The sequence below is a fragment of the Phoenix dactylifera genome, chromosome 12 (assembly GCF_009389715.1).
Source record: "Phoenix dactylifera cultivar Barhee BC4 chromosome 12, palm_55x_up_171113_PBpolish2nd_filt_p, whole genome shotgun sequence".
Classification (NCBI taxonomy): Eukaryota; Viridiplantae; Streptophyta; class Magnoliopsida; order Arecales; family Arecaceae; genus Phoenix; species Phoenix dactylifera.
The window spans coordinates 4,544,155-4,556,748 of record NC_052403.1 but is presented as its reverse complement, the minus strand read 5'-3'; the positions used below and the strand labels follow the sequence as shown (position 1 = coordinate 4,556,748).

The window sequence follows — 12,594 nt, the reverse complement described above, 5'->3', positions numbered from 1 at the left end:
ATTATACTTCTACTATGAAGGTTACATGAGTCATATGATACCTTGATGCTGAATAAGATCTTAGAAAATCCATCAGGTCTGATCATAAGATGAAAGACATTCTGGTAGTGTAATGCGTTCAATTTCCTCTAAATAATTAAATTTTGAAACAGCTCTTAAATCTTGCAGGGAAGCTCGTCGGAGAAGATTGGGATGTGATAATTTCACGTCAAAATATTTGTCATAAATCAATCCTTGAATTCGTAATGCAAGAGAAATTCAGTAAACAGGTTCCCAAAATGGCATTGCAAATTATCTTTAAAATTAAAAAAAAAAAAATCATCAGTGCTGGAATATTGAAATCAGGTTAAAAGTTAAAACCCAACGATATGACCTGAACTCGATGCCCAACTATTGTTTCCGCTCTAATCTACCGTTACATGACAAAATGACACGAGCCAAACACGTTCAAGACGGGCAAATCACAGCTCCGCATAATTAAAGGGCACAGGTAAGGACGGCAAGTTATAGCTCAGTCTTTCGGAACCACATTGTCTGATCTTATCTAATCCAATATGATAGCTTGTACTTTCAGATCTTTTTTCTTTACTGTTTTACCAAAGTTTTACCTTGACATTTGACATAAGCATCGAAGGATCATCTGCTGGATTAACTCTGGCAACTTTTAATTATTTGTTTTGCACAGATCGGACTCCCACTTCGAGCAGACCAGCTGCACCATCAACTCGCCCAATTCCGCCAGGGCGGCAATATACCCAGGAAGTTGTCCAAGAAAAAAAGATCAATACAGGACTCATGATGTAACTAAAAAAACCAAAAAATCAAAAGACATGGTGAAATCTCAATTTATGATACATGGAGAAAAATTTAATTCATTACAAACATGAGCTGGCCTACCACCTTCATCGCTCATTACTCAAGACGATGTCCCTATGGAAACACAATCTTGAATTGCTGGACTTTTTTGATGGTAAACAATCAGCACCACACAATTCAATTCTGAGAAAAGAATGTCACCTTCAATATTTAACTGAAATATAAAAAACCAAGTTAACCCTCAACATGAAGAGGAAAAATGGAGTAAATAAAATTCAGCAATCAAATTTTCAAAAAAATGAATTCTTGTTACTGCAACAATCATCAAACTTGACACATAAATACATGCAAGGATCAGAATGCCCTTCGATGCAAGTATCCCCATGCATGCATGCTATCTGTCGCACAACAAATAGAACTCACTAACTGAATCAAATCACTTCCACAAACTAATTTCTAAACAACTAATCCTGTGCTTTCTTCACATCCTGTCATGGTGTTTGAACATTCAAGTCCTTGGGCTTCTCCTCCGAGGATGCCCGGTTCTCCGAGTCAGAGTGCCGAACCTCGTCAATCATCCTAATCACTTCCTCCATTCTAGGACGTTGATCTGGAGCTCTTGCAACACATGCCATCGCAATCTGAAGCATCTGGACCATCTCTTCCTCAATATTCCGATACCTCATCAGCTCCACATCAAAAACTTCTGCAGTCCACTCTTCTCGGACGACAGACTGGACCCATCTTGGTAGATCCACAACATCATCGCGTCCTGGAGATTGAAGTGGGGCTTTTCCAGTAAGCATCTCAAGGAGTAAGACGCCGAAGCTGTAGACATCGGATTTCTGAGTGTATTTTCGGGTCTCAATTACTTCAGGTGCACGGTAGCCCACCACAACTCGGGAGGGAGTTGCATGGGTGTTCATAAGTGGGGCAAGGCCGAAGTCAGATACGCAAGCTTCGAGGTCCTGGGTGAGGAGGACGTTAGAGGCCTTGATGTTGCCATGGGCGAACTTTCCACCTCCTTCAGTGTGTATATGTGCCATGCCACGTGCAGCTCCCAGTGAGATCTTTACTCGCGAGTCCCAGTCCAATGGAGTTCTTCCAGCACCCTTGTTTCCTGTAATTTATGTTTGAAGGGAGATCACTATGATGCAAATTGGATCATTTCTTTTCATCATAGGATATAAGATATATCTTTAATCTTCAACTTTCTTTGCAAATAACAAGGTAAATGTCTATCTTATTTATGGTTAAGTTATGATACTACAGAACAATTAATTAAATTGAGAAATCAAAAACAACAGGGAAGAATTTAAAAATAATCTCATATTCAAACAATTTAATTATACTGTAGGCTTTGAAGTAATTCAGGACAAATATGGTCATATTTCATGGAGAAAAGTATGCAATATTGATTTCTTGTAACATAAGGTTTCTGATTCTCAAAAACGGCGCTAGATATCTATCTGTCATTAATATAGCAACAAGTCCCATTAATTTGATCATGAAGAAAAATATAGGCATGTGAAGGGAACTGGGTAAATATCTTTCTAAAATCTAGCTTACTTTTTATGCACAAAACGTTTGACTCTTTCAGATCATATTCATGAAGTTTTATTTCAGTTGCAAAGTAGAATTCGCTGTTAAAATTGTGATCTAAGACAAAACACATCCAACTGACATAGCTCGCTAAATTACATCAACTCATTCATATATATAAGGATTGGATACTCACACATGTAATACATCTTTAAGGATCACACAGGTGTAATTCATAGAAACTAATGTTGAAGTGTGATGAATTGATCTTGCTTCATATTGAATCATGCTATGGCTAGCCTGGTGTAAGATGATGTTTGGGATCCGTAGAGACAATGATGAAAATTGCAGTGTAGATTGATACACCTACTTTTTGCGTACATTATTGTCTCCTCATGAACAGCGCAAATAATTGAACCAAATAAAACATGGTTCTGAGACAGAACTAAACAAAGGAGCCAGAACAACTGGAACGAAACATTGTCTATATCTGCTCTTCTGAGTAGGAAGCTAAAGAGCATGAGCAATTGCAAGTTGCAAACTTAGGGGGTTCATGTGAAAGTATCCTCAACTGGGTAACGAGGACTCCATGGCGATATACCAAGTTGATCGTCCACTTTATGGTTTTTAAAGTATAATTTGAAAAGTGCTATGGGATACTATGATTATATTTTAAGTCCACAAAACAAAACTACAACATCGTTGTCAAAAAACTGTAAGATAAATCTCCAATCCTGATCTGGGTCTTGGCTTATATTAATCCTGGTAAATTCCTTTAAAAGGAGTGTCATGGTCTACTGCATAAAATGTCCTCAAAGTGCACAAATACAGCAAGCTTTATCTCCAACCACAAGAGTAGGCATGCAACACCTATCAGTGGGATAAACCAGCTAGTTCTCATTCCTCTTACAAAAAGTATGCAAAACCTGAAGCACAAGAGCTAGGCTGACCTCATTCAACACAAAACAGACATGACTTTGCAGCAAATATATCTACTAGTACCAGAGCTGCCACAACAAGGCTTAAATAGCGCACTCCAAGAAATTTGACCAAGGATCTGTCTTCAACAAATTTTGTCAACCAGACTTCTGTAAGTACTTCATCAAGCTTCAAGTTTAATTTACGTTTATTCTTTTAACTTAAAAAATTGTTTGTTATAACCTTATTCAGAAAAACTGATACAACATCCTAGTATGCATCTTTTTGCAATCATTGCGCCAATGCCTTTATCTGGCACTGGACTTTGTCTGCTTTTCCTACAAAGAAATTTCATCACACAAATATAATGGAAAAAAAAGGTGGTTCACTTCAAAATGAGTTAGAGAGTTCACAAGTCCAACCATGGATAAAAACAAAAATGCTATCAAGGGATGCAATCAATACGCTTGTTATGGGTGCACTAATATTGCAGTTAGGTGCAGAGACGTATAACTCAAATCAAGGCCCTACCAATTGTAACATCAATGATTTCATCAACCTGATAAGGTCATCAGAGACGTTTACTGTGATGTCTGGTGTGCAATATGTAACTTGATCTCGATATCATCTTTTTTATCAGCATTGCCCAATGCGCAATTATAATTAGCAAAGTTCTCTAGTGATCAAGTTTTCTAGCACATGTGGGAAAAAGTGGGATTTTATAAACCAATGAAGGTTTAGGTGGTTATACAAGAAACCAAAATAACATAAATTTAGGTTTTCAGTGGGTTGAACTTTAGAAACCAAGATTTTCAATGTGACCTGTGAAGATGGAACTTTATCATATGAATAACTCAATATCATCCAAGACTACATTGACTTTTACAGCTTTGGTTAAGTTACATCTATTGTCAGCAAATCATGTCTTGGCAAAACAGATAAGACGGTTAGTTAATTGTGGGACTATGACGAATATAAATAGTTTTATTTGAACTGAGTCAAACTAGAGAACCAACATAGAATATTGAGTAATATTACTATCATCTGCAGATGACTATTCAATCTGATAAAATAAATTGTCATTATGATGTTCATATTTGGCATTCTGAGATCATTAGTGTTGCCAATAATGTTAACTAGATTATTAAACATAGCTCAGATCTAAAAATTTTATATAGTTCGAGTGTTTGACCTATGTTGACCATCTTGGTTTGTCCAATGCTCTGAGCAACAAGCATTCAGGCTTTTTAGATTGCACATATTAACCAACAGGCCACAGTATTGATTGCATTTTCCTTGGTAAAGCAGTTCACAACTACTAGACAAAATATAAGTGACTATAGAGATGGGGAATTTAAATAGGCATACCATGCAAGAGGGTAGAGAAGCTGCCAGAAGGGACATAGTCATAAACAAGAAGCTTCTCATCCTTGGAATAGTAATAAGCACGAAGTGGCACCACATTTGGGTGCTGTCCTACTCTTCCTATTATTTCCATCTGCTGCTCAAACTCTCTCTTCCCAACCACCACCTCTTTCAACCTTTTCACCACTACTGTTGTACCATCTTCAAGAACAGCTTTATAGGTAGTCCCGTAGCTCCCCTTCCCAAGAACTTCAGCAGAAGCTCTCAGTAGATCTTCTAGGTCAAAATTATATGAACAACCCTCAAAGAAAACCAACTTGTTCCTCTCAGCTTCTTGAACCCCACTGCTGTATTCCTCTTTAGGTTTTTCACTCCTTCCTCCAGCAGGACCCTTGCCCTTTGACGCTGCACTGCCTTCCCTATCTCTCCTCTTCAAAAAGAATACTATAAGTACAATTGCCAGTAGAAACAGCAGGGTTCCTCCACCAGCAGCAATTGCAACTATGATACCTGTACTTAATTTTTTCCAAAAGCTTTTTTTGGGCTTTGGGGGGAATGCTGGTGGGGGTGAGATTGGTGAAGGTGAAGGAGCAAGTCCTCGGCATTGTGGTAGAGGGGGACCACATAGTAAACGGTTTCCTAGGAACGATTCAACTGGGAATTTGCGGAGAGAAATTGGTATCTCACCACTAAGGTTGTTGTAGCTCAGATTCAAATGTCTTAGCTTGGGAAGTTGAAGGTCAGGGATGGGGCCAGAGAGAGAGTTATTCTCAAGATACAATGCAGTAAGTTGAGTAAGATTTTGAATTGTCAATGGAATTTCCCCCATAAAATAATTATAGGAGAGGTCAAGCAATGTCAGGTTGGAAGTCAGTGAAGTAGGTATAATTCCAGATAAATTGTTGTGCTGAAGGAAGAGAGAGTGCAGAGAAGGAAGCGATGCAACATCTGGAGGAAGATATAGCATAAGGCGATTGAATCGGAGGCTCAAGACTTCAAGGGCATCAAGCTTTCCAAGTGTATTAGCTGGAATCGGCCCTAGGAGCCCAACCCCTGGTAGTCGGAGGTTAAGCACACGAGTTTGATTAGGCGTACATGTGACTCCAACCCAAGAAGAGCAGACTGGGGTCTTAGAACTCCAATTTAGTTTGCGGCCATGAGGGATTGCAGCCAGAAAGGCAAGAAGAGCTTGCTTATCAGAATTCAAGTCAGCAATTGTTAAAGAGGGAAGGCATAGCAGGAGAAAAAGAAAAGGAATTAGTGCAAAGAGAGAGAGGTGATCCATGGCTAATCTTGCAGAAGGGTGCAAAAGAACACAATTATTCAAATCCGTGGTTCTTCCAATCCTGTTGCAATGAAAAAATAAAAAAGATAAGAAAAGTCTGAGCAGATAATATGGACATTAGAATCATAGAAAAATAACGGCATATTGTGCACCTTGGCAATATTGACATTAATTTTCAGTAATGGCTTTCTTTACCCAATATTAAAGAAGAACGGGAAGTAAACAATGAGATAAATTTGCCAAAGCAAAACAAAGTGAAAGGCCTTCCTAAATGTTATCCTGTTAAAAGAAAATCTATCATTATAACAAAAGAACAAATCAAAGTCCTAGAGTAGTAACCATCTTTCATTTAGAGAGAGAGAGAGAAAGAGAGAGAAACAAGGAGGAGGAGGAGGAGGAGGAGGAGAAAATGGATGATTTCTATGTGTTCATCAACAGTTGTAGTCTTCTCAAAAATTCAAACTTTAGAAGCTTAAAAAAATGGGGTTCATGAAGACCTGGAAAGGATCCAATTGCTTGGCGGAGAATAACAAGACAAGATGAAGCACTGGGATAATTGCTAGGTAGGGGACCATCTCAACTGCCAGATAGCTCAACTCTCTCTCATTGAACAGAACGAGGTTCTTCTTGTCTGTTTCTTTTCACACCTATGCTTTAGATTTCTTGTTACCCTAACTCACAAAGGGGCAGTTGGGTCATTATCAGAGCAAAAGAACATAAGTCTCTCATAAAGAAAACTCCAGTCTTTCTCAATGAGCGAAGAGGGAAGAAAACCCATTTATTTCTGTAAACAAATCCAGAGAGCTTGAGAATGGTTTCAAGGATATTCATCAGCATCCGCATCCAAAAGGTAGAAAAGCAAAGGCCAAAAGCAAGGCTCCAAAAAAATACTTTGCACAAATTTAAAAAAATTCTGCCCACAGTACTCCAACCCAGCTACTACCATTCAGAAATACAGCAGCAAATAATGCATTGCTTACCTAAAAACAATCAGCGCCCCAAAAGACCATCAAAGAGCGAAAGCAGAGGCGGAATCATCTTTATTGCTTTAAAAAAAAAGGAGGAGAAAAGCTAGGAGCTTTGGAGCAGGTGACGGACTTCAGCAAAGAAATGGGTGAGGTAACATGGGCCAGCCTGGCGCATGTTAGACTCACCCATTATAAAGACCGTGACACATAGAAACTACCGCACATACACAGAGAGAACTTTTTAAGAACTTAAAAAAATTTCAAAAATCCAATGTCCCAAATCTTAATCTCACCTGATTCAAAGAGCAGAAACCGATCCCGTCAGCTCCATTCACCAATTTTTCAAGGATTTATCAATAGAGCAGTGAAAATCTTCAGAATTCTGAAAAAAAATTGCAATATTTCAACATAAAATTTAAGGAAGAGAAGCTACATTATAACAAAGTAGGCATTCATGGATATTAAACATTAGATTGGACAGTACCTGGGTACCATCCATGGTTTCCACCTGAAATGGCTCTCAAGAACTCGAAGAGGAATGCGAGCAAAACAGTAGAAGCCGAAACCCAAGAAGCCACCGTTCTAAGCCACAGCATGCAGGAGCTTAACAAACAATTGAAATTAGTAAGAACTCGCGAACTAATTCTCCCATTGGAAGCGGCTTTGGCTCCCAAAGCTTAAAGATGCAACCTCTCACCAGAAAGAAAAAAAAATCAAGAAAAACGGAAATGTCTCAAACTTTTGCCCCAAAATCAGAAATAAGCGCCAGATCGGAGCAAGAAACCCATACTCCTAGAGGTATTTGCCGACAATCTTCCACGAACCTGGCCTTAAAAACTCCGAATCCTCCATTCCAACTGGAAACCAGACCTCCATGTCCCCAAACAAACAAAGCCTACGTAAAACTCATGGAATTCATCTAAAAAAGCGATCTCTTAGGCTTTTGATCCGCCATTGGAGCCGTAAACAGGAATTAGGCGAAACACGAAGAGATTTCTCCCAGGAACTCGAACAGTTCCTCCAAGGAACCCCCCTCCAAAGCTCCCACCCCTTCCACCAGCTCCCAAGATGGATCCTTTAAGCCACCGAGCCCGCCATGTGTGCGCGTGAGAGGGAGAGGGAGAGGGGGAGAGAGAGAGGGAGAGAGAGGGAGAGGCGCTCGGGGGGAGGCAGGCGAGTGAAGTGACTTGAAGAAGCTGGGAATAGAAAGGCCCTTGATAGTTGCTAAAATTACCAATATACCCTCATTTAGTCGTAACGGATGTGGCAGGGTGGAGCGGTGAATATCACACCACCGATGTCCAGTAGTTACACGTGGCTACCGCAGTTGGGGAGCAATTATATCCTACACCAGGTGCACCACGTGGCGGTGCACAAGCCAATCACAACCGTTCAGGGTGCACGTGGTGCATGAAAAAAAGATAATAAGAGGAATAGTTCATGGACCCAACTCTTTTGGCACCGACGGGTCACCCAGTCACTGACGCTGGGCCCCGCCCTGCACTCTTTCTAAAATAAAGGTGGAATAAAGTTTGGAATAAGTTTTGTTCCTATTAAAAAGAAAGTGAAGCTGCTCCCCACCAAAGAAAAAAAGAAAGAAGATAAAGTAATGTTATTCTGATCAAACCGGTTTATCCCTAGAATAACTATTTTAAATGAGTACTAGAATATGTTTATTTCTATAAAGGCTCTCTTTTATCCTTGACTTTAGAGTTATTCCAGATTGAACTTTTGAAAAAAAAGAAAAAAGAGCAACTATTTTTATTCCAGTTTCTTATTCCATGTTCGGTCTTGTGCAGTCATCCATGCAGCTTGATTGCGACAAAGGGAATACATACGCCCTTACGTACTGACATGGATATACTTTTTCTTTGACGAGAAAAAATACGGTAAAAATAGATAAGACATAAATATAAAGGAAGAGTAATGAAGAATTCGGCAGCTTCATCATTGCTTAGAAAGGAGTAGCAACTTGCCACTGCTGTAATATTCCAATGTTGCTGGTACTCTGTCGGTCGGAGTGAAAGCATGAGTTTTCTGTACACAGTGGGAGTTTGAGCATAAAAAAGGATAAATTAACTACTGATGTCACCTATTTGGACAGATTTGTTTGGATCTAGCCGATTCTATGTTTTTACATTGGTAATAGCAACTAAAGTTTTAATCTAAGGTGAAAGTGGATCGGATATGGATAGATATTAGAGTATCCGACTAGTTAAAAAAATGGATATAAATATAGATAGATAACTATTCGATTTGTATCTGAATATCTGATTTCATTTATAATCTTATTTAATTTCATATGGCACCCATGAACTTTTTAAGAAAAATAAGTTATCATATTAACATGCTATTAATTTGATTTATCATCTACTTAGTAATACTTTTGATGATTATAGTCATAAATTTAATTATCTGATTTATATTTATATTTATATACAAATTTTCGGTATTCGATTTGTATTCGTATCCGTTTAAAACAAATATGAACATTATTTTTCATATCTGACTAACATCTATATCCGTATCTATATTTGTCAAACAAAATAAATATGAATATAAATATATTAGTATCGATCTATATCTGGTCCGATTTTGGCCCTAATGTATATCCAACCTACTATGTTTAATTAAATTAAACCTTAAAACAAATGATATGATAACGAGGGAGGAGAATCTAAACGTTCTCAGTCTTGGCATCTGAAGGTCCTAATTCATAACAGCAACGAGGTGGTAATTGAGAGACAAACTAGTGAAGAGCAAAAAATTGAACGTAATAAAAAAAAATAAAAAAAAAAAAAAAGAAGACAAGTGTTAGAAGGGAAGGAATATCTTAATAAGGATATGTGGGATCATGTCGAGGATGAAAAAGAACAACCTGAGTTCCTGTATAAAGACCTGAATGAGAGGATGAAAGATTTTATTAGGAAGTAATCAGAATGTTAAAAGAATTAGTCGTCACTCACGATGGTTTAATCTAAGAGATCATATTTTGGAGACTGTAGATGTGTTTTATCATTGACAAAATATGCTTAGATATGAGTTATTGCATGGAAGGCATGAATACTGATTAATAATAAAACTTAAGAAAATTAGCTTGCTAAACAAGTTGCATGCAATTTTGCAGCACTAGTTTTATTCTTGACTTTGAGCATGGCTGTGATAGTAATGCTCAAAAGCCAGCAGCCCATCTGTGAATGCACTGCTTAATCATCTAGATCACTAATAGACATCCTATAACAATCTTGCCATAATATAAAGTGCTGTTGCCACCGGACGATCATAGTGCTACTTACCTTGTAGCTCTGCATGGCAACCAACCCGCATTTGCTCCGACATTATCCACCTACGAGATGAACATGGATTGGCGAGTACAAAAATAAGTTATGTCTGACTATAACCCTAAATTTGCACAAACGGACAAGATCAACATTTCAGGATGCCCCCTAAAACGAAACTCGATCGTGTCACATAAACCGCACCTATCATCCTGCCTATCATTCCTCGAAACCATATCGAACTCACCAATCTTACTCGATACACTCTTATGCAACCTATAGTTAACCGCCAATTATGCAATTGCAATCGAACCAAATGAAACGACTTAGATACCATGCACGTAACTCTTTCCCATCTTTGAAAAAATAGAGACTCTCTAAATCAATTATCATTTATAGTATTAACATTATTTTTAAAATTGATAGTGTAAAGATCCTCTTATGACCAGAGAATTGAAACGAGAATTGAATGAGTAGCATTACTCTTTCTATGGTCCTACATACGGACACGTTGCTCCAGGGTGGTGAGCAGCAACCTTCTCCCTCTCTACCAAGAAAAAGGCAGTGACCGTCCAAAAACGTCCCCACAACAACTCAGCCTGTCATATTAAACGCGGCTTCCTCAACAAATGCTGAATTGAGGCAAAGAAGCCTTGGTTGCAGCATTAATTAGATGTTTCTGGCAGTCCATGATGATCTTGTCCCCCAATTAGGAATTTGCACCAATAAGTAGCAAAACTCGCAATTGAATGATGGAATTAATGTACGTAGGCAAGTGGTTGGTGGATCAAGTAGCCAGCAAAGAAGCTAATGTGGGAGTGTTTTCACTTGGATTCTCTATATCGCTTTCATGTACAGTTGCAGTTCCACCTTTTACTTTCCAGTAGTAAAAATATTAACCTTTTGTCTCGCAAACAAGATGAGGCTTTCCAATCATATTAGTAAGAGTCTTAGTTAAAGTCCAAGATGTCTTAATCCCTATTGTGATGCGGCTCATCATCAATCTCATAAAACCCCACTTAGTAGAGAACAAGCAGCACAAAACTGTGCAGAATTAGTGTCATGCTGCAACCCTTGTGCATGAAGCTCGATCTTACGCGTGACATGCTTGGTGAAATTCAGCAAGGAGTATGGGAACCAATGGTTAGCTTGCAGTAGAACTTGTCAGACATTAGAAATAAGTAGAACTTGTCATATTCTCGCTTAGATTAAGTAGAAGAAAAAGGATAAAAACATTTGGCATTTCTCATTTTCTCTTAGGGCTCATTTGGTTCGCTGGACAAATGCCTTATCCCCACCCCTCTTTTTGTTTCCAAACCAAGCCTTAGGATTAAATAATGCCTTCTACCAAAATTTGTGTGACTCCCCCTTGTGGGAAGAAAAGAGCAATGGAAATATTCAGGAGGCTAAGATGTGTGACTATTAAATCAAACTGACCATGAGACCATGGGTGTACAATTTTAGAACAAGCTGCATTTGGAACTGGTCGACAGCATTTTTGGTCTAGTGGTTGGAACTCTCACTACATAGCCACTACTGATTAGAGGTTTCTCAGTTTGACGCAACCTCAGGTGATGACTCGTTATGAAGGCAAAGTGCTTCTCTTAAATCTTTTCCAACATGTCGCTGCAGAATAACATTATTTCCGATCCATATGGCCTGCTCTTGAATATCTTGCCAATGGAGTTTCAGATTCCGCCAGAATCTAACTAATTAGTTTTGAAAACATGCGGTATACGTACAAGAAATATGGATGGTTGTGATCTAGTTTAATGAAGAAACTTTTTTGTTATTGTTCCAACCTGAAAAGTACACTCACTTTTGGCCATTGCACTTCTTCCTTTAAAAAAAAAAAAAAAAATCAAAAGATGAAAAGTTTATTTTACAAAAGTAAAACATACAAAAAAAAGTTTTGCATATGGGAGATAAATAAAAAAAATATCGCAAAAAATTGTAGACAAACGCTCCATCATTGGAAGCCTAAAGCGAACTTTCAGCCACTTAGAATTGTTAACCTGTGGAAGTGAAACCCGGAAGCGAAACCTGACTAACTTTCGGCCATTTTGAACTGAAGTAACCGAAAATGCCTTTGGCTCCAACTTTCATGCAGCAATTAATGCTACAAAGGGCTCGTTTGGTTCGCGGGAAGTATTTTTCCTTTTAGGAATATGATTCCTGGGAATCAGATTCCTAGGAAGAGGATACCTAGGAAAGCACTTTTGGCATGTTTGGTTAACCATGGGAAAGTGACAAATTTCCAAAGTGCTTATGTTTGGTTGACCATCCACTTTCCTAGGAAAGTTATGTATAATTTCTATTATGCCCTTAATAAAAATTAGGTCTTTAATGCCTCTTTAATGCTTCTTTAATGCTGAAGGGTCTTTTTGGGAAAAAATAAAAAAAGAGTGATTCCCACCTCATG

At 38.3% G+C, this 12,594-nt stretch overlaps 1 protein-coding gene across 5 annotated transcripts; it reads right to left on the bottom strand.

The window, feature by feature from the left end:
• Positions 1 to 1,000: 1,000 nt before the first annotated feature.
• Positions 1,001 to 8,066, bottom strand: LOC103705968 (probable inactive receptor kinase At5g58300). Of its 5 annotated transcripts, none has more exons than XM_017842504.3 (5): positions 7,685 to 8,066; positions 7,379 to 7,497; positions 7,188 to 7,276; positions 4,645 to 5,987; positions 1,001 to 1,936 (listed from the first exon to the last, which is right to left on the bottom strand). In XM_017842504.3, the coding sequence occupies exons 4-5, from the start codon at positions 5,924 to 5,926 to the stop codon at positions 1,308 to 1,310; spliced, it is 1,911 nt and encodes a 636-aa protein (XP_017697993.2). In that variant the 5' UTR covers positions 5,927 to 5,987; positions 7,188 to 7,276; positions 7,379 to 7,497; positions 7,685 to 8,066; the 3' UTR covers positions 1,001 to 1,307. The 5 variants fall into 5 exon arrangements, with proteins under 5 accessions (XP_017697993.2, XP_038988305.1, XP_008788112.2 ...); XM_039132377.1 differs by having other exon boundaries at positions 7,719 to 8,066; XM_008789890.4 differs by having other exon boundaries at positions 7,379 to 8,066.
• Between the last annotated feature and the right edge of the window lie 4,528 nt (positions 8,067 to 12,594).